The sequence below is a fragment of the Panthera onca genome, chromosome A2, assembly GCF_046562875.1.
Source record: "Panthera onca isolate mPanOnc1 chromosome A2, mPanOnc1 haplotype 2, whole genome shotgun sequence".
NCBI classification, from domain to species: domain Eukaryota; kingdom Metazoa; phylum Chordata; class Mammalia; order Carnivora; family Felidae; genus Panthera; species Panthera onca.
This window is the reverse complement of record NC_138340.1, coordinates 162,047,418-162,069,765: the sequence shown is the minus strand read 5'-3', so window position 1 is coordinate 162,069,765 and position 22,348 is coordinate 162,047,418. Positions and strand designations below refer to the sequence as shown.

Sequence of the window (22,348 nt, the reverse complement as noted above, 5' to 3'; positions counted from 1 at the left end):
CCCACAAGCTTCTGTCCAAATTCCACTGCGCCCGCCTCACTTCCCTGCCTTCCAACAGCAGTGCCGCCTCCAGCTCTCCACCCCCTGCAATCTCTGACAGTCAAATCAGGATCACCTCCTCCGGGAAGCCCGCTGTCACTGACCCACTCTCCGCCAGTCTGCATTTTGAGCTCCACAGTATGCAAAGCTCACTTCCTGTGTAAGGATGGTTCTACCTCCATTCTAGGCACTCTGGGCCTGGTTTCCCCAGACCAAAGGCTTCATGAGGGCGGACTTTACTTTCTCCCCATGGTGGAGCCCCCATCGCAAGACTAAGCATGCAACAGGTGCTCAATAAATGACTAATGATAACATAAGACAACAGAGCACTCAAGGAGGCATGAATCACAAAGACCTTGTAGACCTATCACCATTTCACAAATGGGAAAAGAGAGGTCCAGGGAAGCATGACCGTGTCTCACCCAGGGTCACCTGCTGGCTGCTGGCAGAGCTGAGCCATGACCCCTGAGTTCAGTGCTTTTTCCTCAACTCTCAAGCCCCATACCCTTGGTTCTCCCCTGCCCAGGTTGCTGGGAGGTCAGGTCAGGGAAGACACTCACCAGCAGGAACGTCCCAGGTGGACAGTAACAGCCAGGGTGGCAGGTCTGGTCAGCCCCTTGCAGGACACTGAGCTCTGCACACGAGGCAGGGCCCTGGGCACAGTCCAGCCACCGCTGGCCCCCGGGACACACGCCAGGCACCGGCCCTGGGGTCACAGAAATTGATAACCAGCCCAGGCACAGTAAACTCTTTCCCGGGCTCCTAACCCAGGAGAGGCATCGGCTCTAGATGTGGCCAGGGAGGTCACAGGCTGCATGGCAGCTCAGGGAGAGGGGTTCTTGGGGTGACAGGGAGGGGCTGACAGGGCCCTGGGTTGGGGGGGATGACTACTGGGGGTACGGGAGCAGTGGAGGAGGTGGGGACAGCCCTCACCTGCACAGGGCTGCAGACCACAGGTGGAGAAGTCCACAAGGCTGTGCGGGCCACTGCCTCGGGTGCGGTTCCGGTAGCCACCGCCGCAGGGCACGGAGCACGGAGACCAGGGGCCCCACTCCCCACGAGGACCTGGAGTGGCAGCCCAGGTCACTGCGGGCCCTACCTCCCACACCCACCACAGCCCTCTCCTCCACCCAGACCCCTTCCTTCTCGAACCTACAGGATCACAACCCATCTCAGGAGACCTCACTCCTCCCTGGCCTGGAGCAGGGCTGGCCTCCACGGAGGACCCCTCTTAGGGAATGACTCTCAGGGCTCTCTGGGGACATCCTCCTGGCATCTTTTACACTAGGCCCTTGTACCGCTCTTGGGGTCTGGAGGGGGGAGTGAGTGGAGTGTTTCCTGGCTCTTCTCTGGGGGATTCTGAGGACCTCAGTCCCAGCTCTCACCCCGACACGGCCGCAGGCTGCAGAATTCGGCCTCCATATTGGGGCCCTGGCACGCAGCACCCCCGAAGGCAGCTGGGGGTGCGGTGCCCGCCCGGAAGCGCCGCCGAATGCCCACGTTGCAGCTGTGGCTGCAGAGACTCCAGGGGGTCCAGGGGCTCCAACCACAGGCCACTGCCAGGGTGGGTACAGGGAGGGGCACAGTGGGTGTGAAGCCAGGTCAGGTCGTCCCTGGTCCCCAACTTCCCTGGGGCACCATCGACATCCCCAGGAGTTGATCTAAAGAGGCCAGCATCCCCTGTGGTCCCTGAGGACCCACCACTGCTGATTCCTGGGCATCGGGGTACCTGGGCAGGGCTCTGAGGTGCACACCATCTCACCGGAGATACAGGTGCTGCAGAGAGAGGACCCATCATGGCCACCATCAGGCCCCGCCCCTTGGAGCTCTGTGTACCTGCCCCCAGGGGGACACGGCCGGCACACCACCGAGGCCGGGCACAGAAGTTCAAGGCACAGAAGTGAAACTCGCAGAAGGGTCTAGAAAGTAAAGCCCCGTGGCCCCCTCGAACTTCATGAGGTGACTGAGGATTCTCATCCAGGCCCTTCCGCCTAGCTCCACCCTCCGTGGGCTCCCTGATGCCCCAGGCACTGTGCTGTCCTCTGTCCCACACTTTTATCCAGGAGTCACCTTTACGTGCTTTCCTTTCCGTTTGTATTTATCACACAGTTTGGAAAGGACTTTGAGCAGCTCTACGGGGCCAGGTAGGAGCCATTTCGAAAGAGTACACCCCAGTGTGAGCCTCTTGGAAAGAACAGTGTACTTTTCTCTCCTTTTGCTTTTCTCCAACAAACGTGTTCAAGTTGCCCCCCATCCAATATGTGGAAGTCCCAGAAAAAGAATCGAAGAGGGAAAAAGCAAAAGAGAAAGAGGTGGGGGAGAGGAAGCACAAAGGGGACTGTAGCAGGGGGGTCGGGGGATGGACAGGGGATAGGGAAGAAAAGGGAAGAGGAACAAGAAGAACAGAGAAAATGAAATGAAATGTAAGAAAAGGAAAGAAAAATAAGAGAAGCACAAGGCAGGGTGGGGTGGGGGTGGGGCGGGGGTGGGGGCGGGGGCGGGGCAGGGTCACGTGTCCCCTGCCAGCAGGGCCTGGTGTCAGCTTGGAGTGTTGGGGGCTTCAAGGTGTTTGAGCAGAAACCCAGTGGATCTCAACATCCAGGAAAGAGAAACAGGGGTGACTGAAAGGGAGGGTAGAAGACCCTCTCCAGCCCCTGCTTCCTTCACAAATCACCTCCCCCACCTCGCCTCCCTTCCCCCCCTCCCCCCACCCCCCGCTACCCAGGCTGGCAGCTTACCAGTTATTGCAGGAGTCCAGCGGAGCCACTGCTCCCGGTGCATAGAGCTGCCCGTGCAGCTGGCAGGGGCAGCGACTGCGGGGCAAGCAGCTGGCATTGTGCAGGAAAAGGCCAGGGGGGCAGGCGCAGCCGGGGGCACAGAAGCTGGTACACTCCACCCCAGGGTCCTGAGCCAGGCACAGCTGAGGGCAGGGGCCCCCGTCCTGGCGGCACTGCTCCGCCGAACGGAACACCATGTCCCCTGGGCACTGGGCTGGATGGGCAGACAGAGAGGGTCTCAGCATGGGCGGGAGGAAAGGGCCAGGGGATGGAGGGGTCGAGGGGAAGGTACATGCCGGTGGTGGGGGAGCAGGACTGAGGAGCCACGGGAAACCCCTCCCACTCCCCCTCCCTTGCAGGCTCGCTCCAGTGTCTGAAAGGTTGCCAGTAAAGATTCATAGCTTTGCCTGACTTTAATACAAATATCCTTGGAAGTAGAGCAGGAAGACAGAAGCCACCTGGGCCAGGAGTGGGGGCTCAAAGGAGAAAGGACAGGGAGAATGGGGCCAAGGGCTTCTAAAGAAGGGCTGGCCCTGCTTCTCGAAATTCCTGCAGTGAGTGGTTCTGCCCAGAGGCCAGTCTGACCTCCTCGGCCACATGCCTGGGAAGGAGACCTTGGGCAGGGAGGAGCAAAGACTGGGGATCAGTGCCCAGTCCCCAGGGTATGGGAGCCAGAGGAGGGAGACACAGGAAATCCGGGAGTCTCTTAGCTCAGGGTATGGCCTGACCTGGAGCCAGAGGTCAGTGATGTGAGAAGGTGAGGTGGAGAGAGGTCAAAATCCCCGGGGGGCTGGCTGGACGTGGCTGGGTAGAGAACGGCAAGGGTTAGGGGGAGGTTGGCACCTGTGCAGGGCTGCGTGTTGCAGTCCCTGGTCTGGCTGTGAGGTCCCTGGCACTCGGGGACCCCAGGGGTGGAGCCGGAGCAGTTGCGCCCACGAATCTGGATGCCCCCATCACAGGGGGCTGAGCAGGTGGACCAGGGAGCCCACAGACCCCAGATGCTTTGCGCTGTCAGGAAGAGCCAAGTTCGTCATCACGGACACCGGCAAAGGTGCGGGTAGGGGGTGGGGTGCAGGAGGGCCACACCTCCAGGACTGTCCCAAAGGTCCCTTCAGGCCCGGCCCACCCTGCGAATCACAGGCTGGGGGTGGAGGAGATTCTTCGGGACAATAGGTTTGCTCTAGCCTCCCTGCTCCAGGTGCCCAAGGGGTCATTCTTCTGCCTTGCTCCTCATCCCACCCTAGTGCCCAGGCCACTCCAGGGATAGAGGGGGCACACCTGGGCACACAGGGGGGCTGCAGGGCTCCTCCTGGGTGGCCTCTCCTGGGCAGGAGGTGTCCCCGGGGCTGGGGCAGAGCCGGGAACGACTGCGCCACCCAGGGTCTCCTCCAAGGGTAAGGCAGCTCCTGGAGCAGGAGGACCAGGGCTCCCAGAGCGTCCAGCCCAGCGTCTCTGGAGGAGAAAAGGACAGGCCTTCTGCACAGGCTTCCTGGCAGAGCTGGGAGGGAGACTGGGTCAGGTCTGAGAAGCCTCTGCCCCTCGAAAGTGGAAGGTAGGACCCCCCCACCCCAACCTCCAGGCCCAGGCCTCTCTCTCGAAGCACAGCTCCTGCTCAGCCAAGCTCCAGCTCAGGCCACACTCTACCTGTGGGCTCGGCTGGCACCTCATGTCCACCACCCACCCTCACATTTTCCCCCAGATCAACTCATCCAGAGTCTTCTAAACGCCTATCCTTCATTTCTCTTCCATGCTAGAAACCCCAGTCGCCAAAGACACCTGTCGGTGCACCAGCAGCCATTCCTTCCCCTTCCTTCCCTCCTCTGCTATGAGAGCCTGGCCCAGACCCCACGGACCCATGCTCGCACCCCCAACTCCTATTCTCGCCTCTGTCCCATCTGCCTGCAGAGACCTCTGCCGTCACCTGCTCTGCCTGAGGACACCCTGGGCCACGAAAGAGGGAAACAGCCTGGGCTCCCTCATCTGGCATCTGTGTGCTCCTGATTGCCCGCCCCACCCTCACTCACTCGGCCAGCAGGACCAGTGAAGCTCTCTCCTGCTCTCAGGACACCCCGGCCCCCCAAGACCAGCCTGTGCTGGGCATGTGGGAGGGGGGTGCCGCCTGGGCCCCACCCTCTGTCTTGTCCCCGACAAAGCCCCATGCATCATGGCCCCTTCTGGGGCTGCCTCCTGGACCAGAAGGCCGCACTGACTCCATGTGGGTGGCCAGCGGCCCAATCGGTCATGCCCTGTCCCCAGGGTGGGAATTGGGAGGAGGAAGGCAGGCATGAGGGTTGGGGGGTGAGTAGCAGGCCCCCATCCGGGCTCCTGACCTACCTGTCCCGCATTCCACGTGGCAGGCCTGCAGCTCCTGCCTGTTGCCTTCACACGGGGCACCCCCAGAAGCAGCCGGAGGGTTGGAAGGGGACCTGGGGGGGATAGGCGGCCTGGGCACCCGCTCTCCTCTGCCTGCCCTCATTCCTGTCTTCCCGGTCACCTGTTCTCCAACCGTCACCTTCTCCACCCTCCAGCACCCCTTCCCTTCCTTCTCCCATATTCCTCTCCCTGCCCCCTACCCCCGCCACAATGGCTCCGTCCTGCACACCTGAACCGAGTTCGCACTCCAGAGCCACAGGAGCGGTCACAGGGACCCCAGGAGGACCAAGCTGACCAGCCACAGGACACAGGGCAGCCCCCGGGCTCGCACACCAGGGCCCCTCTCTCGCACACGCTGCAGGGGAGGGAGAGGCCGAGGAGGTCAGGACTGGGAAGGGGGGGGTGGAGAGGGGCTGGTCCCCTGACCCAGGCACTCCCTGCCACAGAAGACATCCTCACCAGCGGCTGCAGTTGTCCAGGAGGAAGGGCACCCCCGGCTGCTTCAACTCTTCGCCCACCAGGCAAGGGCACTCAGAGAGGGGCAGGCAGCGGCCATCATGGAGGAGAAGCCCAGGGGGGCAGCGGCATCCTGGGGTGGAGACAGGAGGGCACTCAGCCCCACGCAGGGGGGCAGTGGGGCGGGGAGGCTGGAGACGGAAGGCTGGTGAGAGGGGCAGGGAGGCTGGAGACCGAAGGCTGGTGAGTATCCTCCTCCCGAGGGCTCTGTCTGCCACACCCTGACTGCTGGGTGTGCCTCACCTTCCAGACAGCGTCCACTGCACGTTCTGTTGGCCTCAGGATCCAAGCAGGACGGTGGACATGGTGGCACCAGCCCCTTCTGGCACAGCTCAGCACTGATGTGAACACGGCCCAGCCCACAGTCTGGTGGGAGAGGGACACTAGGTGGGGCGGGTAGCAGGAGGCCCGGTGACCTTCCCTAACAGCCCCACCCCCACAGGGCTCCATCCCTGGATGCCCCTGCCCAGCCCTGCTCCCTTACCTGTGTCACCCGTGCAGGGCTGCAAGCCGCAGGGTGCCCGCTCTTGGGAGGCCCCAGGGCAGGGAGCACCACCATTCTTGGGCGGAGGATCCACGCAGCTCCTCCTCCGACTTCGGTGGCCACCCCCACAGGAGACGCTGCAGGGCCCCCAGGCCTCCCACACAGCCCACACCCCAGCCACTGTGGGGGGAAGAAAGGATGGAGGCGGACCAGGTGAGCCCAAGGAGACTCAGACCGCACTGGAGAAAGCAAGGTGGCAGGGTAGAGAAGGGGCCTGCGTGGTGGCCAGCTAGGTGGCCTAGGGCAGCACCACGGGGACTCAACAGGCTCTTCTCCTGTCCCAGGAAACCTCCCCTTGGTGGAGGGACTTGAGCAAAGATCTCTAGGTGCCTCCCAGGATGAAGGCTCTGGTCCCTGGAAAAGGGCTGGGGCAGTGGGGAGACTGGAGCGGGGCTCCTCCTGGCGGCAGCAGAAAAAACCAGGTTAGGAGACCAGGTGTGGGAAACCCCTCTCTGGAGCAGAGGCAAGGTCGGGACTACTCCCTCGCACCTACAGAACACAAGGGCTATGAGGCCTCAGGCACAGCCTGGGAACACCCTCACTCTGAAGTGGAAACAACTTTACCCATCCAGTCCCCACACTAGAGGAGGGTAGGAACCCATCCAGGGCCACTCAGGCAGGAAAAAGGGCAAGGCCAGGGGCAGCCTTCCTCCTAAGCCCTTTGGAGGTACGAGGCTGTGACTTCAGAAGGGGCTGTCCCCCTAGAGTCGTGGAGAGGAGCCCAGACACCGGGGTCCCCAAGAGCGCAAGGGCACTCCCCCAGGTGGATCTCGGATAGGAATCCACCCCAGGTGTCCCTTCCGGGGGCAGGGGGGGCGGGGTCCTGAGGAGGCCCGGGTGCCAGTCACCTGGGCAGGCCTGCACGAAGCAGGGCTGGCTGCGGAGCCTATCAGACGGGCAGGTGCCCCCAGGCAGGGGAGGCCGCAGCAGGTCCCGGCGCTGGAAGGCGAGGCCCAGCCCACAGCTGCGGCTGCAGCTGCTCCAGCCAGACCAGGGCGCCAGCCCACAGTCCACTGCAAGGGGATGGGTGCGCAGGACTCAGAGGGGGCTCGCGCAGGAGCGGGGCCCTCAGAGGTGTCCCCTGGCCAGGTCCGTACCACAGCCGTCCTCGTCAGAGCCGTCCTGGCAGTCAGGCCGCAGGTCACAGCGTCGCTCGGCCGGCAGGCACTCACCGCTATCGCAGCTCAGCTGGCTCGGGGAGCAGAGGGCTTTCGAGGCCGGCAGCCCAGGCAGGGCCGTGGTGGGCACCGGGAAGGGCGCGGTGCTCGCTGCCAGCAAGGTGAGGGGAAGGGAGCCACATAAGTGATTCCTGACTGGGTGATACACTGAGCCCCTTCAACCTCGGGCCAAAAGCAGAACACACTTGTCAACCAGAGATCCTGCCCCTCCTTCCTCCTGAAGCTTCCCACGCTCAGTACAGCCTTCTGTCTACATGTGAGGGGGAGATCATGGGCTCTGGTCTGCACAGGCTCTCACCCAGCCTTTCTGCTTGTTAATGGCTCATGGGGGGTCTAGAAAAAATCAAGCTGTCTAGAACAACAGTTCCTTTCCTGGGATAACCTCTTCCTGAATGCATGCTCCCTGGGGTGGCCCTTCCCTGATTGAGAGAGTAGACTTTGAGCATAGTGATCTACTTTGGATGGATGGATGGATGGATGGATGGATGGATGGGTGGTGGAGGGATGGATGGATGGATTGATGGATGGATGGATATATGGATGGATGGGTGGGTGGATGGATGGATAGATGGATATATGGGTGGGTGGATAGATGGGTGGGTGGGTAGGTAGATGGATGGGTGGGTGGATGGATAGATGGATGGATAAGTGGATGGATGAATGGATGGATGGGTGGGTAGGTAGATGGATGGGTGGGTAGATGAATGGATGGATGGGTGGGTAGGTAGATGGATGGGTGGGTGGATGTATGCATATATGGATGGATGGATGGATAGATGGTTAGATGAGTCTCCTCAAAAATCAGACAGGGTTTATGAAACAAGCCATGACCTAAGACCTACTGCATTTGCCCTCGTCACCATCCCCAAAGACACACACATTCCTAGCTGTTTTTACCCACTCAGGCTCTTTTCACTCTCTGCTACCCCTAGCCCCTCACAGTTCCTTCCCATATGAGCCAGGAATAGGGGGCAGAGACTTCTCCAAACCTAAAGCCCTCTGGTCACTGCTACCCACATGACTTCAAACTCTCCGGGGAGCCCTGCAGGGTTCCCTACTCACCACAGCGCCTCTCATCGGAGCCGTCCAGACAGTCCTCCCTCCCATCACACAGCTGCTCCCGCTCCACGCAGCCCAGCACCTCACAGGGCACCTGGCCTGGGCTACACTGCACAGGTGGGAAGGGTGGCGGGGCGACACTCTGGCCTGTGGGCACCATCGCAGCCAGCTGACTGGACACCTGCCCACCACGTCCCCCCTCCCTCAGCCCCCAGCCTCCCTCCTCCTGACATCTGGTGTGTGTGCCCCCACTTCCCGCCTCTCTTGGGATAATGGAAGAACAGTGAACTGCATCAGGAGACTTGGTCCTAGGCCTGATCCTACCAAAACTCTGACCTTACGCTGTGGGATCTTGGGCAAAGCGGCTAACCTCCAGGGGCCTGTTTCTCCGACGGGGAGTTGTTCAGATGCATAGGTTTAGCAGGCAGAAGACGGTAGAATCTTACCAGCAGGGGCCACTGGACTCATGGGGTGCAGGGGGAGCTCTGTCATGGCTGTCGTTCCTGGTCTCAGGGCCTTGGCCTCAGGCTGGGAGGTGGGAGGGGTGGTCATGGTCTGCACAGATTCCCGAGGACTCAAGCGAGGAGCCTCGGAGTCTGGGACCTGAGTCACTGGCCCCTTCCCTGTGGGTACAGAAGGAGAGAGGTGAGGCCCTCCAGCTCCCCTTCCGTGAGATGAAGCAGAAATGGGTTCTCCAAAGGGGTATCCAGGCTTTGGGTGGTGCAGGGTTGAGCACAGACCACACCACACCTTCTGAGGGACTTCAGACCACAAATGAGGTGGAACTTGGTAGTCCAAGGAGCACAAGAAGGTTTTAAATGAAAGCACAAAAGCGCTTAGTGTCAAGCTGAGATTTGTACCCTACTCTCAAGAAGCCACACACGGCAGCTTCCAAGAGGAACCGACAGCACAATGAGACATTCAAGTCTGCACCCGATGACCTCCTGGCAGCTACAGCAAAAAGGGGGTTCGAGATTCTCATTGCCCAACAAAGGATTAACGTTATGACACAGCCAGTTTTCGAGAACCAGACTCAGCGTGACGTTAGAATTCATCACATAGCCTGCATCTTGCGGACTCAAGCGATGGTACAAGTTGCTTCGTCTGCTTTTCACAAAAAACACAGAAGGACGGGCCAGCCGGGCTCCTGGATGACTTTCGCTGGAACTCACGGGAAGGGGTCGAACTTAGACCTCTTATTCTTACAGATGGAAAAACAGAGCCCAGGGAGGTGGTGAGGCAAGCCAACATCTCCCAAAAGAGGAGGTCAGAGCCAAGCCACAGCCAGCTGACAGCCCCGCCCATTTCCGGCCTTGCTCTGAAGACAGCTCTCCTCAGGCTAACGTGCAGGTGAAAAGTCAGGCAGCCACAGGGAGGCTAGTACATGACCCTCAGGGAGCCCCTTCCTTGTCCTTGTCCTTGTCCATATACCAGGGAGACTGGTACATGACCCTCAGGGAGCCCCTTCCTTGTCCTTGTCCTTGTCCATATACCAGGGAGGCTGGTACATGACCCTCAGAGAGCCCCTTCCTTGTCCTTGTCCTTGTCCATATACCAGGGAGGCTGGTATATGACCCTCAGGGAGCCCCTTCCTTGTCCAGTTTAGGAACATGCTAACTTGGTGACCCCATGTTCCCTGTGCCCACTTAGAGACATGCGTGGCCAGCAAACCCTTCAGAAAGGGGTACGTGGCTGCATCCATAGGTGAACAGAGGGGGCACAGGCGGGGCCAGACAGCACCCCGTAGCCCCAGGGAGCCCCTGTCCTGGCCAGGGGTCTGGAGAAGGCAACCATACTTCAGGGCACACGCTCAGCCCTGGGAACCAGTCTGGGGGATCCAACCCTACAGTCCGGGAGGGTGGGCAGGGGCAGGATTTAGCCAAGGTGTCCTCCACGGTGACCAAGTATTCCTTCTAGAAGCAATCCTGCTCCACTTAGGGATGTCAGGTGTCAGGAGACTGAATGCCGAGATGTAATAGCCCTCGCCCTGAAGGGGTGGGCAGGGTGGGGGGCTGGGGATGGGGCTTAGAGTTTGGGTACATACCTGTGGGGGGTACAGATGACCCTCGCCAGGGACGCCAGCGTTCTGCATCTGCCAGACCCTGCAGAGGGAGAGGGGTCAGCTGCCCATACAGCGCAGGGCCCTGAGGGCAGTTCCACCTGAGAATAGGGACCTAGCTCTCATTGCCTTTGGGATGCACCTATGTCCCATGGCCCCTCCCCTGTCCCTGCAGCACAGGGCACAGCTGGGGGGTGGAGACTTACTTCCCTACAACACCTCCGGGCTGACACCCAGGGGCTATTCTCGCTGACCCACCTAGGATTCTGCCTCTGCTCTTGCCCCCCCAAACCCCATCTTCCCCCCAGTATCCACACATATGGGCTTCAGCGCTATGGTCGCTCTCCCCTTGGGTCCCTGACCAGGCTGTTCTCCAGAGGGAGAGTGTCCACCCTTCATCTCCACATTGCAGACCCCACTGCCTCAGATGCCCCATCCTTCAAGCCTCTTCCAGGAAGCCTCTGGGGACCCTGGGGACAAGTAAGGCTTTTCCCACCTCTGAGTGTCTGATGCCCTGTTTCCAGCCCTGTGGGCATAACTTTGCCACCTGGGGGTGAAGGCCTCTCCTGTCTCCCAAACTCCTCCAGGCCAGGCACCTGCCCTGTGCTTCTCTGCCCCTCTGACCTCCAGCCCCCAGTCCAGCACCGGGCTGGCCCCCGGAAGGCTCACGGGCTGAAGCGGACTGCGAGAGCAGACCAGGGACACGTGGGGAGGCAGCGCTGGCTGAAGGTGCGAAGAGAGGGAGAGTGCAGGGCGAGGGAACGTGGCTGCTGAGGCCCTGGGACCAGGGTTCCCCATGCCCCGCACCCCACCTGCTGGGCCTACAGCTCTCCACTCACCTTGCTGGGCTGGGGGAACAGCTGTCCGGGCAGGGTGGAGGAGAGAGTTGGGGTCCCGGCTGTGGACCGGACTCTGGGAAGAAAAATAACCAAGGGACTCCAGGGGTTCTCCCAGCTTCAGAGCCACCACCCAGGCAGGGGTGTCAGCGCTCCCAGGGTGGGCCCAGGGCAGGGCAGGGCAGGGCTGGGGCACTCCAAAAGGGCACGCCCACTAAGACTAGACAAAGGAGACATTATCCCAGTGGTTTTCAACGTATTAACCCCCCTGCAGGGCTTGTAAAACAGATTTCTGGGCCCCACCCTTGAGTGTCTGGCTCAGCCGGCGGAGCTCGGGCCTGAGAATCTGCATTGCTAACAACTGCCAGGTGATGCTGCTGCTGCTGCTGGTCCAGGGGCCACATTTTGAGAACCAGTGACCTCCAGACTCTAGGAAAATGGCAGAGGATCCTAGAATCCCGTGGTGGGAAGGGGCCTCCAAAGGCACCCAGCTGCACCAACGCAGCACGCAAGGCCAGGGAAATAGTGTAGGACATCTCTCCCGTGGCTGACCCCTCCAAGGCTGAGCTGGGCACCCGTACCTGCCAGTGCCCGCGGGCAGGGGCACACAGCCCTCTTCATCAGAGCCATCTTCACAGTCCTTCACGCCATCACACGGGCCTCCCCTTGGGGCACACTCACCGCTGGCACAGCGGTGCCCAGACCCTGGGCACAGGGGTGCCACCAGCGGGGACGCTGGTGGGAGGGGAGGGCTGAGGGCTCCTGTCCGCCCCTCTTCCCACTCCCGCCGATCCCACTGCCAGCCCCGCCCATACCTGGCTCACAGCCCAGCAGCTCCACCCACGGGGAGGTGCTGTGGTTGGTGTCACTGTGGGGGACACGGGGCCACACCCGGACATGCTGAGTCTGCACCATCTGGCCAAACATCCACACTGTGGGGGCCACTTCATCCAGGTTCTTAAGGAAAAGCTGCAGGAACAGGGGTGACTGTTCACCAGACCCGAACCTGCCTTTTCTCCGGACTGCCACCCGACCCTGCTGAGTGCCCCCGCCCAATCCGAGTCCCCCAGCCGTCAAGGCATGAAAAGCATGCTCTCCTGGCATTAATCACCAGGGTCCCTCAAGGCTGTGGGTTCTGGTCCTGGTGCCCTGAGGGCAGGGGCCAGGTTGTGCCTGCTGGTGAGTCCCCAGGGCCTGGCTAGTGCCCCGTAAGAATCAAGAGGGAAGGAGCACCTGGATGGCTCAGCTGGTTGAGTGGCAGACTCTTGATTTTGACTCAGGGTCACGATCCCAGGGTCATGGGATCAAGCCCTTCATCAGGCTCCTCGCTAAGTGTGGAACCTGCTTAAGATTCTCCCTCTCTCTCTCTCTCTCTCTCTCTTTCTCTCTCTCTCTCTCCCTCTGCCCCTCCCTCCCTACCCCTCTGCACACACGCATGTGCTCTCTCTCAAATAAGAAATAAAATTAAAAATTGGGGGGGGGGAACCTTAAAAAAAAGAATTAAGAGTGAACACATGGTGTAGACTGATCCCTCCTGCTTCATGAGGCTTGTCTCCCTGGGGAGGATGTAAACCCCCAGGGCAGGGCTGGGTCCCAGCTGCTCTTGACATGGCCTCTGAAATCCTCAGTGAACTTGATGTCCCCTGACTCCCCTCCCTCCACAGAGCTTTGCACACCTGCCCCACGCCAGAGCCACTTGGATAGCTCCTGACGCCCTGCTAATGACAGGTGTTCAACGAGCCTCCAATATAAGAATGTTCTTCGGGGACACTGGAAGGCCCTTGGGGACAAAGACGGTGGGATTCGCAAAGAGGCATGTGGGTCACTGGCCCAGGAGGCTCGAGTGGCAGTACCTTGGCTGGGGGCAGGATGCCAGGCAGGATGTCACTATAGTTGTGCCAGTGTAGACCATCAGTGCTGAACTGCAGCAAGGCCAAGGACCCAGTCTCCTGCACTATGATGCCTAGAGCGTGGGCCGGGGGGAGGGAGGGGGCGAGGGGGAGGCGGGGGTCAGAGCTGAGAGAGTGAACCCCAGCCCCCGCCTCCCATTACTACCCCATCCCAAGCCCCGCCCCATCACCGCCCCGTCCCCCCCAGTCCTGCCCCCCATCACCGCCCAGCCCCAGCCCCGCCCCCATCACCGCCCCACCCCAGCCCCGCCCCCCATCACCGCCAGTCCCTCCTGCCCCGCCCCCACCGCACTGACCAGTGAGGTTCCTGGGCAGCATCAGGTCCAGCTGCAGGTAGGGGGGCAGAGAGTGCCGCTGAGTGCGAGTGTTCTCCATCGTGCTCCTGCCCCGATAGCCAGGCCCCCTGGTGGGAGCCCCCAAGAGGGCAGCCTGGGTGGGGAGCTCCAGCTGCAGGTTTTCCTTGGGAAGTCCGGCCAGGCCCAGCAGAGAATAGCAGGGGTCTGGGTGCAGAAGAGAGAGGGGCTGGAGTGCAAGGGAAGAGGGTGGCGGGTGCCTACCAGGGACATAGTCAGGAAGTCACAAGGGGGGCTGAGGGATGCAAAGGGCCCCATGGTTGACCTCGACTTGGGCTGGAAAGGTGGTCCAGAGAGAGCAGAGTCAAACAGGCAACCTAAGCCAGGATGACTTCCAGATCCTTAGGATAACCATCCTCCCCATGGAAGGCAGGGATAAATTGCAGCGTTCCTGCCTCCTCTTTTAGGCTGGGCAAACCCTGGGTGGTAATTCCTCTCTGACCTACAACCGCATGTGGCCCTCACCTCCAGGTGGAGGCAGAACGTAGGTGACCAGACGGGGTCCGATCTGGGGACTGAAGGCTGGAGAAGGGGCAGGAGTGGCCATGGCGAGGATCGTCTGGTTCTCACCTGTGTGGGGAGACTCAAGGTTCAAGAGGGAGAGACCTGCAGATAGGCTCACACTAGCCCCAAGCCCCACACCCAGGCCTCTCCCCACCTCTTTTTTTTTTTTTTTTTTTTTTTTAATTTTTTTTTAACGTTTATTTATTTTTGAGACAGAGAGAGACAGAGCATGAACAGGAGAGGGTCAGAGAGAGGGAGACACAGAATCTGAAACAGGCTCCAGGCTCCGAGCCATCAGCCCAGAGCCCGACGCGGGGCTCGAACTCACGGACCGCGAGATTGTGACCTGAGCTGAAGTCGGACGCTCAACCGACTGAGCCACCCAGGCGCCCCTCTCCCCACCTCTTGAAGCACTTTCTCCCTCAGGACTTTCCAGGAGCCCCCAGAACAACCTCCCAGCTGGGAAAGGCCTGTTCTCCTTCCCTTGGCATGAACTGGGGGTTTTCACTTCCACTGAATATTTAGAAATAGAAGACCTTTCTGAGCACTAGAAAAGGGTATCTCTGGATGGAAGCACCCCTGTGGGCTGGAGTCTAGCTCCCACTTGCCAACTTGCACAGTGAACAATCCGTACAACTGTGAGTGCTGGCCCTCCTGTAACCTCAGCAGCCTGTAGGTGCACTTTTAGGAGCAGGAATCTAGACCCATAAACGCATTCACTTTCAAGCCTTTGTGTTTTTCTGTTTCGTTTATAACTCAGTTTCCAAGCAAAAATACTCTTGAAAAAGTTGAACTCTGTCTTGGTTCCTCTTAGGAGAAAGGCCAGGAACCAGATCTGACCCAGCTGAACCAGAGAAAAGAAAGCACCCTCGACGAGGAGGCAGAATTCTAGCCCAAAAAAGACAGAAGAGACCTGATCTCAGGAGGACAGAGACAAGCCCTTCCACCCAGAGGGCCCCTTCCTTCCCCAGTATCCAGGACTCAGGCTCCCTCCAGCCAGGGCTGGGGTAGCCACGGATCCCCCCTCCTCCCCCCCACCCCGCTCAATGCTGCCACCTGGGGCTCCCTCTGAGCCCTCACCATCCTCCTCCCTGCCATTCCCCAGACCCACTCACCACCAGGGAGGGCACAGTGGCAACACGAGTCTCCCATTCCCTCCACCAGGACCCAGTCCTGCGGACACAAGAGTCAGGCTGGACAAGCTGAGCCGGCCACCTGCCAACCTCCGACCCAGCCTATCGGGCCGCTGGAAACCCTGGCCGCTACACAATGCCCCTCCCACTGCCCCGCCCCCAGGCCCCTATGCCCCCTCACCTGGGGGCAGCCACCCAGTGGGCAGTAGGGGGAGCAGCGCGCGGTGCTGTTGTGCAGACACTGGCAGACTCCGCAGGGGCCCTCTCGCCAGCGCTCCCCTACGCTGCGGACCCGGCCCCGCTGCTCACAGCCCTCACACGGCTCCGTCCGGCACCTGGAAGAAGGGCCGCCACTTGCCAGGTGAGTGGGCTCGCCTAGGCAACCAGCCCGTCCTGGTGTGCCCGGAGTGAGCGGTCTCCCAGGACTTGGGACTTTCAGTGATAAAACCGGGAAAAGTCCTGGACCAGCTGCGATGCTTGGTCTCCCTATCTCCTGACTCCCAGCCCTGCACCCCAGAAACTGCAACTGGCCCAAGAAAGGGGTGTGGAAGCAATCTGTGCCAAGACCCTAGCCAGTGGAGCCCATTTCAGAGGGGGCGTGGTGGGCAGATCTGGCTCACCCCCTCAGTACCTCCCTTCAGCGACCTTCAGAGGCACAGGGTGCAAACCAGAGGACCCATACTTGCCCCTAGACTTGTGGGCTCCCTATACCCCTCTTTTGGACCTTGAGAGCCTAAAACTGATGCAGAAGAAGGCCAGATATTCCCCCAAAGAGGCGCTGGGAATCCTGGTGTTTAGACTAATAGAGCTCAGAGTAGGAGAGGTTCCTCATTTGGAGTCCATGGTAGCTGTGGAAGTATCTCAAGAAAGGGCACACCAGCAGCTTCCTACCTGGGCGCTGGAGGTGAGAGGTAAAGGTCTCTGTGGGTCCCTGGGGTGGGTGCAAGTACCTGCGGGCCTTGCGGTGGATGCCCCGGCACTGGCGACCTTGGCCCGAGAGGGGGGGGTTGTTGGGGCTCCGGAAGGACCACTGGATGCTCTGGCTCCCGCAGGGGCCCAGGCACTCAGCCCAGGGGGACCAGGATGACCAGCCACAGTTCACTGCGGGAGAACCAAGAGTCAGGGGTCAGAGGAGGGCTGGGTGCCCAGCTGGGTAGTCTGGGAGGGGACAAGGACCCCTCGGGAAGGGTCAAGGGTGGGGCCTCACCAGCACAATCTGGATCGGGCCGACAGCGTTGGGGCCGCCCATCCTGGCAGATGCACAGCTGGCAGCTGGCTTTGATGCGCTGCCCAGGCCAGTAGCGGGTGCCATCCACCAGGCAGGGGCACTGCCGGGGCCATACACACTGCCCCTCACTGCCCAGCACCTGTCCGGCAGGGCACCAGCAGCCTAGAGAAGGCCCAGGGTGAGGCTTCCCTGCAGAGAGTTCAGCCTCCACAGACACACCGGCCACAACCTGGGCCCAGAGCCGCCCCCCGCCCCCCGCCCTTACCTGGGCTGCTGCAGGGCTGGTCAGCCGAGCACACAGCCCGACCAGAGACTTCATCGCAAGTCAGAGGACAGGGAGCACAGGGCCAGAACACCAGCTGCCCGGAGCAGGTGGCATTGAGGCAGCCGTCCCGAGGGCAGGGCCCTGAGAGAAAATCAGAACCACGGTTCGGAACGGTGGGTCGGTCCCCTGCCGAAACAACCGAAACAAGCCACCTCCCAGCCGTGCCCTCCTTCCTCGCACTCACTGGTCTCGTGGGTGGAGTGAGAGCCCCCGGGCAGCATGGTGCAGGTCCGGCCCCCATTCTGGGGTGGGTGACACTGCCGCTGCCGGGTCATGGTGCCCGTGCATGGCTCAGAGCACGGGGACCAGGGAGACCAAGAGGTCCATTCACCATCCACTGTGAGGAGAAGGGGCAGGACAAGTGGGAGGAGGGGGGCATGAGGCCAGTCTGAGAGCCCCATGATCTTCCTCTCCCTTGCTCTCTCTGGGCCGCCGCCCGCCCCCTGGCCCTCCCGGGTACCCCAGGCCCCTCACCGGGGCAGGCGGCCATGAAGCAGGCCTGAGTCTGGTGCTCAGGGCCTGGGCAGTGCTGCAGCACCGGGAGACTAGGTGGGGAGCAGCGGCGGCTCCGGGCCTGCACCCCAGGCCCACACGTCCTGCTGCATGGCCCCCACGGGTCCCAGGGGCTCCAGGCCCCACAGCCCTGCTCTTCTGGGGAAGGCCCTGCCATCCCTGCCAATTCACAGTCAGGCTGCCCGTCACACACCTGGGGAGGGAACAGGATCAAAGTTCCTTTCAAGTCAGGTGGCACAATGGCTCTGCCTGTGCCACCCCCTTCCCCCCTCCCTCCTTTCCTCTCTCACCAGCTGGAAACTGATGCACAGGCCATCAGGGCAGGAGTATTCCGGGCAGGGAACCTTTGTCCCGTTGGGGCCTCCTGGGGCGGTCATCCCCTCTGAGGGGAAGAGAAGAGAAAACAGTAAGACGAGAACTCCCCCCCCCCAGCCCCCACCAGCCTTGGCCTTCATCAGGGGAACCGTGTCCATACCGCAGCCCAGCTCATCCTCGCCCTGGGAACAGTCAGAGATCCCATCACAGAGCTGCTCGGGGCTCAGGCACAGCTGGGGAGCCAAACCACAGGAGAAGAGGCCACCGCAGGGGGGCAGCTGGGTGGAGCCTGTGGGCACCCGGAGAGTGTCCTGTTGGGCTCCTGCCCCTCCCACCCTCTCTCTGCAGAGGGGTTGGCAGGGGGAGCCAAGAGTACTGGAAGGGGAGGGCAAGGAGAAGGCTGAGCCTACACGGAACCTGAACCTGGCTCAAAGACACCTTGGGAGGGGTCCAGAAGGGGCAGACGGACCTGGGGAGGCACTGGAGCCGGTGGACAGCTGCCCCCTCCTCCCAGGGTGAGGTGGCCAGGACAGGAAGGGCTGACATGCAGGGGCACAAAGGGAACTCCCAGGTCTGGTGGGGTGGAGCTGGAGGGGTAGCCCTCCAAACAGGCCCACTCCCCACGCTGCTGAGCCACTGCCCATCCTCGTGTCCCTTCTGGCCCAAATGCGGGCAAAGACAAAAGCCTCTTTCTTCTTTCCCCTGGGGAGGGGGGGGGGTGGGAGGGGAGGGCAAAGTCTTCAAAGAGAATTTGGGGAAAAAGATCAAAGGACACTCTGAGGTCGCAGCCCCAAGTCGCTCCCTAGCCTGCAGCCCACCGCGGGGGGGTGGGGGGGTGGGGAGGGGAGAAGACACGGCCCCGAGGCGGCCCAGGCTCTCACCGCAGGCCTCTGGGCTCTCGTCCGAGCCGTCGGGGCAGTGCGGCACACCGTCGCACAGCTGCGCGGGGGACACGCAGTGCGGGCCGCGGGCGCAGGGCGCGTGGTGCAGCGCGCAGGACCAGCCGCAGCCGCGCTCGTCGCTGCCGTCGGCGCAGTCCTCCTCGCGGTCGCAGCGCCAGCCCCGCGGGGCGCACTCGCCGCTGCCGCACGGAAACTCGAGGGGGCCGCAGGGGGGCGCTGCGGCGGGCACCCGCGCTAGACCCGGCCCGCCCGGCCCCTCCACCGCCGCCGCCCGCCTCCCGGTGCCCGCCCTTCCCGCCCCCTTCCCGAGCCCGGACTGCCGCCACCTCCCCACGTCCCGTCGCTCCCGCCCGTTTGCTCCCTGACTGGTTTCCCAAAACCTCTCCTCTCGTCCAGGCATTCCACTGACCACCCCAACCACCTCACCTCAGCGGTTGGGGGCGTGGGGGCATGTCCGCAAGTAAGATCTGGACTCTTCCAGTCCCTCTTTAAACCCCCTTCCCTTTGTGCATTCTGGTGTCTTCAGGAGGCTGCGTCTGTGCCAGCCCCGATGCCCCAATGCCTCCCTCTGAGGCGCCCTCCCCACTCTTCTTTCCCAGGCCTCGGGACTGCAGTTTTCTTACCCCTTTTCCTCCAGGACACTCACCAGGGCTGGCACTGGCCAGGGGAGTTGGTGCAGTCTCCCCAGAGCCAGCGGAGGGGCCCGGCAAAGTGCCAGCCGGGGGAGTGGGCAGCGAAAGGAAGGGGCAGTGCCCGGGTCCCTCATCGGCTCCATCTGGGCAGTCCCAGGTTCCGTCACACAGCAGGATGGCCCCCACGCAGGTGCCATCGACACAGGACACCTCCCCAGGAGTGCAATTCAGCTGCCCTGCAGCCAGAGAAAGGAGGAGCTGGTCCCAAACGCTGCCCTGTAATCCCACTGTTTGGGGTGGCCCTGTGCACACATTACAGGTGCCGGCTTCCCAGCAGGAGCCTGAATTGGTGGAGGAGGGGAGGCAGGAAGGTTGGGGCTCACAAGACAAGGGGGTGGGGGGGGGTGGGAGGGGGGTGCCTTGTGGACTGGAGTCCAGAGCGGAGACCACCCACCCAGACAGGCCTCCTCATCGGCAGCGTCGGGACAGTCGGGATGTCCGTCACAGAGCAGGGCGGGGGGCAGGCAGCGCCCATCAGCACAGGCCAGAGAGTCGTGGGGGCACGGGCAGCCCTGCTCATCCGTCCCATCTCCACAGTCGTCCCGCCCGTCACAGAGCAGGGCCAGGGGCAGGCAGCGGCCGGAGCTGCAAGACATCTGCCCCTCCCCACAGCCTGGGGTGGCACAGCCTGGCATGGGGCAAGCAGGCAGGGGCAAGATGACAAAGGGTCCTAGAGAAGCCCCTGACCCTGGAAAGACCAGAACAGCCCTGCCCGCCAGCCATCGCTGCCGGCGATGTGAGCAGCAGCTCAGGAAACCGTTCAGTTACGCATAAGAGACACCCGCACAGTAGGAGAGACCCATCACTCAGTCACTGCCCCCCACAGACGAGGACACTCACCCTCCTCGTCCGAGCCATCGCCACAGTCATCCTGGTTGTCACAAAGCCACCCGTGGGGCACACAGTGCCCACTCTCCTGGCACAGGGCCTCTCCCTCCACACAGCCGGGCACCGGCTCCTCACAGCGGGTCCTGCCACTCCCGCAAAGCCACTGACTTTCCTGGCATGTGCTGAGCACACAGCGTCCCGGGATCAGCCACAGAGCTGGGCTTTGGCAACTCAGGGGCATGGGGCTCCCCTGAGCCACCCCCCCTCCGCACTCACCAGTTCCCACAGTCCTTCTGCAGCACAGTCCCCGGGGGGAAAAAGCTGCCCCCTGACTCACAGGGGCAGGAAGCTGGTTCTAGGCAGACTCCTCCTGGGATCACAGAGGGTAGGACTGGAGCAAAAGGGGCACAGCGGCCCCTAGTGCCAGCCTTGTCACCCAGGCCTTGTGGCTCTCTTCCCCCTCCCAGGGTCCCCTCCCCTCTGCCTCTTCTGACCCTACACACCATGGAACAGAGTCCCCTCGGGGCAGAAGCAGCCCTCCACGCAGGCGACAGCCTGGCAGTGCCACCCAGGTTCAGGACCATGGTCATGGCAGGTGGGGGGGCATATGGGGCCACAGGCCTCATACACCTGGCCCCCTTCACACTGCAGAGCTGGGTGGAGAAGAGAGAGGCTTGGGTCACTGAGGTGCAACGGCACCAGGATGCAACAAGCAGGCGAGCCAGCCCAAGCGGATACTCATGGAGGGCACAGGGGTGCACGGTGTAGACTCTTGCTGAGCCCCTCCCAAGGCCGTTGGCAACATGACAGTTCTATAGGAAAGCAACCTTGCCCGTCTGGTTCATCTACGACAGCGTGAACACCACACATATTTGCCTTTGAATGAACGCATGGCTTGCTGGCAGGCCAGGGAGAACACCCATGAAGGAGCGGAATGGGCGGTGGGATTGGGCATCGGGGACCCAGGGCAGGGCACACTCACGGCAGAGCTCCTGGCTGCGCCAGCGCACAAAGAGCCCATGCCGGGCACACTCATCTGCATACGTGGCAATGGCCGAGCAGAGACACTCACAGTCACCCCCCGAATCACAGCTGTGGAAGGGATTGTTCAGCCCCTGGACCCCCTCCCCACCCCCAACCTACCCATTCCCACCCTGTCCCCAGGCTCGCCCCTCTCACCCGCAGGCATCATGCACACACCGCTCGTAGTGCTGCTGTGGGGGCACCTCTGCATGGCACCGGGCAAAGAGTGACTGCAGCATCACCCCGCAGCGGGCGTGGGCCCAGCTGGCCCGGTGGGCGTTCACCTGCAGGCAGAGCAGGTCCATATCGTGGACCAGCTAGACCCCATCTGCAAGCACCCAGCCTCTGGATCCTACCCCCTGCAGGTTTCTGTAGCTGCCCCCACTCCCTCCCCCCATTCCCACCCATGCTCACGGTGCAGGGGTGTGGCAGCTCTCCCGGCTCAGGGCAGAGAGGATTCAGGTGCCAGGAGTGGGCAGCCAGCTCAGCTGTGGGTTCCAGGACCCCCTGGCGGCTCCGCAGGTCATTACTGGCATCTCCATCAAAGTCCCCGCACAGACCAGACACACGGCCCCGGAAGCGCGGGGACAGCTGCACCAGGACCCGGGTGCCTGGGCAGAGGGGGCAGCAGGGGCCAGCATTGTGGAGAAAGAAGACAAGGGCGGCTATTCCGTGGGCCTGTCTGACCATCTGCCCAGGGACCACAACCCAATAAGGGGTGCTCGTGCACTCTTTTGGGAGGATGATTGGCGATGGTAAGAGACCTAGATCTGGAGGGCGAGGGCAGAAGCGGGACGAGGGAAATTCTCCAGCGGGCCAGATTCTGGGAGGGATCCAGGCTCCAAGACAGACTGTGACACCACCAGACCCGGAGGCCTTAGTGACCAGAGACTCAGAGGGCAACCTCGCTGTGCCAACCAGGCAACTCCTTCCCCTGTCAGGGGTTACTCTGGTTTTCTTCGATTTCTCAGTAACAGTTATTTCTAAAATGCCTACCGCTTGGGTTTGGGTGGTGGGATGTTAGGAGATTTATTTTCATTTCTTCTTTCCCAAACTAGGTATTTTCTAAATATTTCTTAGGTGAGGCACTGTTGCTCTTACGTTGAAGAGAAACATAATTTTAAGAGCGCAATTTGGGAACTCCCGCCACTCGTATGGAAGAGGAAGGGTTTAGGGGGAGCCAGCCTCATGACACTAAGGCGGGCATGGGTCAGATGGTTAAGGTTAAGGTTGGGGCCTGA

At 61.7% G+C, this 22,348-nt stretch overlaps 1 protein-coding gene across 1 annotated transcript in view; it reads right to left on the bottom strand.

The window, feature by feature from the left end:
• LOC132677477 (SCO-spondin-like) overlaps positions 1 to 22,348 on the bottom strand; it is a 54,442-nt gene that overhangs the window by 22,458 nt on the left and 9,636 nt on the right. Inside the window, exons 22-62 of the mRNA XM_078435276.2 lie at positions 21,522 to 21,718; positions 21,264 to 21,391; positions 21,067 to 21,176; positions 20,588 to 20,737; positions 20,361 to 20,454; positions 20,097 to 20,266; positions 19,651 to 19,884; positions 19,211 to 19,432; positions 18,544 to 18,780; positions 17,823 to 17,951; positions 17,638 to 17,729; positions 17,309 to 17,540; positions 17,019 to 17,171; positions 16,775 to 16,915; positions 16,489 to 16,671; positions 16,232 to 16,382; positions 15,463 to 15,616; positions 15,264 to 15,321; positions 14,110 to 14,214; positions 13,588 to 13,791; positions 13,235 to 13,344; positions 12,197 to 12,350; positions 11,963 to 12,116; positions 11,385 to 11,457; positions 10,531 to 10,588; positions 8,933 to 9,109; positions 8,490 to 8,633; positions 7,347 to 7,517; positions 7,098 to 7,262; positions 6,190 to 6,369; positions 5,949 to 6,071; positions 5,649 to 5,778; positions 5,419 to 5,544; positions 5,151 to 5,242; positions 4,095 to 4,268; positions 3,660 to 3,824; positions 2,778 to 3,030; positions 1,769 to 1,815; positions 1,425 to 1,595; positions 973 to 1,104; positions 600 to 745 (exon numbers count right to left, since the gene is read on the bottom strand). Of these exons, the coding sequence (XP_078291402.2) occupies positions 600 to 745; positions 973 to 1,104; positions 1,425 to 1,595; positions 1,769 to 1,815; positions 2,778 to 3,030; positions 3,660 to 3,824; positions 4,095 to 4,268; positions 5,151 to 5,242; positions 5,419 to 5,544; positions 5,649 to 5,778; positions 5,949 to 6,071; positions 6,190 to 6,369; positions 7,098 to 7,262; positions 7,347 to 7,517; positions 8,490 to 8,633; positions 8,933 to 9,109; positions 10,531 to 10,588; positions 11,385 to 11,457; positions 11,963 to 12,116; positions 12,197 to 12,350; positions 13,235 to 13,344; positions 13,588 to 13,791; positions 14,110 to 14,214; positions 15,264 to 15,321; positions 15,463 to 15,616; positions 16,232 to 16,382; positions 16,489 to 16,671; positions 16,775 to 16,915; positions 17,019 to 17,171; positions 17,309 to 17,540; positions 17,638 to 17,729; positions 17,823 to 17,951; positions 18,544 to 18,780; positions 19,211 to 19,432; positions 19,651 to 19,884; positions 20,097 to 20,266; positions 20,361 to 20,454; positions 20,588 to 20,737; positions 21,067 to 21,176; positions 21,264 to 21,391; positions 21,522 to 21,718 (6,089 nt within the window). The remainder of the gene's footprint in view (positions 1 to 599; positions 746 to 972; positions 1,105 to 1,424; positions 1,596 to 1,768; positions 1,816 to 2,777; positions 3,031 to 3,659; positions 3,825 to 4,094; positions 4,269 to 5,150; positions 5,243 to 5,418; positions 5,545 to 5,648; positions 5,779 to 5,948; positions 6,072 to 6,189; positions 6,370 to 7,097; positions 7,263 to 7,346; positions 7,518 to 8,489; positions 8,634 to 8,932; positions 9,110 to 10,530; positions 10,589 to 11,384; positions 11,458 to 11,962; positions 12,117 to 12,196; positions 12,351 to 13,234; positions 13,345 to 13,587; positions 13,792 to 14,109; positions 14,215 to 15,263; positions 15,322 to 15,462; positions 15,617 to 16,231; positions 16,383 to 16,488; positions 16,672 to 16,774; positions 16,916 to 17,018; positions 17,172 to 17,308; positions 17,541 to 17,637; positions 17,730 to 17,822; positions 17,952 to 18,543; positions 18,781 to 19,210; positions 19,433 to 19,650; positions 19,885 to 20,096; positions 20,267 to 20,360; positions 20,455 to 20,587; positions 20,738 to 21,066; positions 21,177 to 21,263; positions 21,392 to 21,521; positions 21,719 to 22,348) is intronic.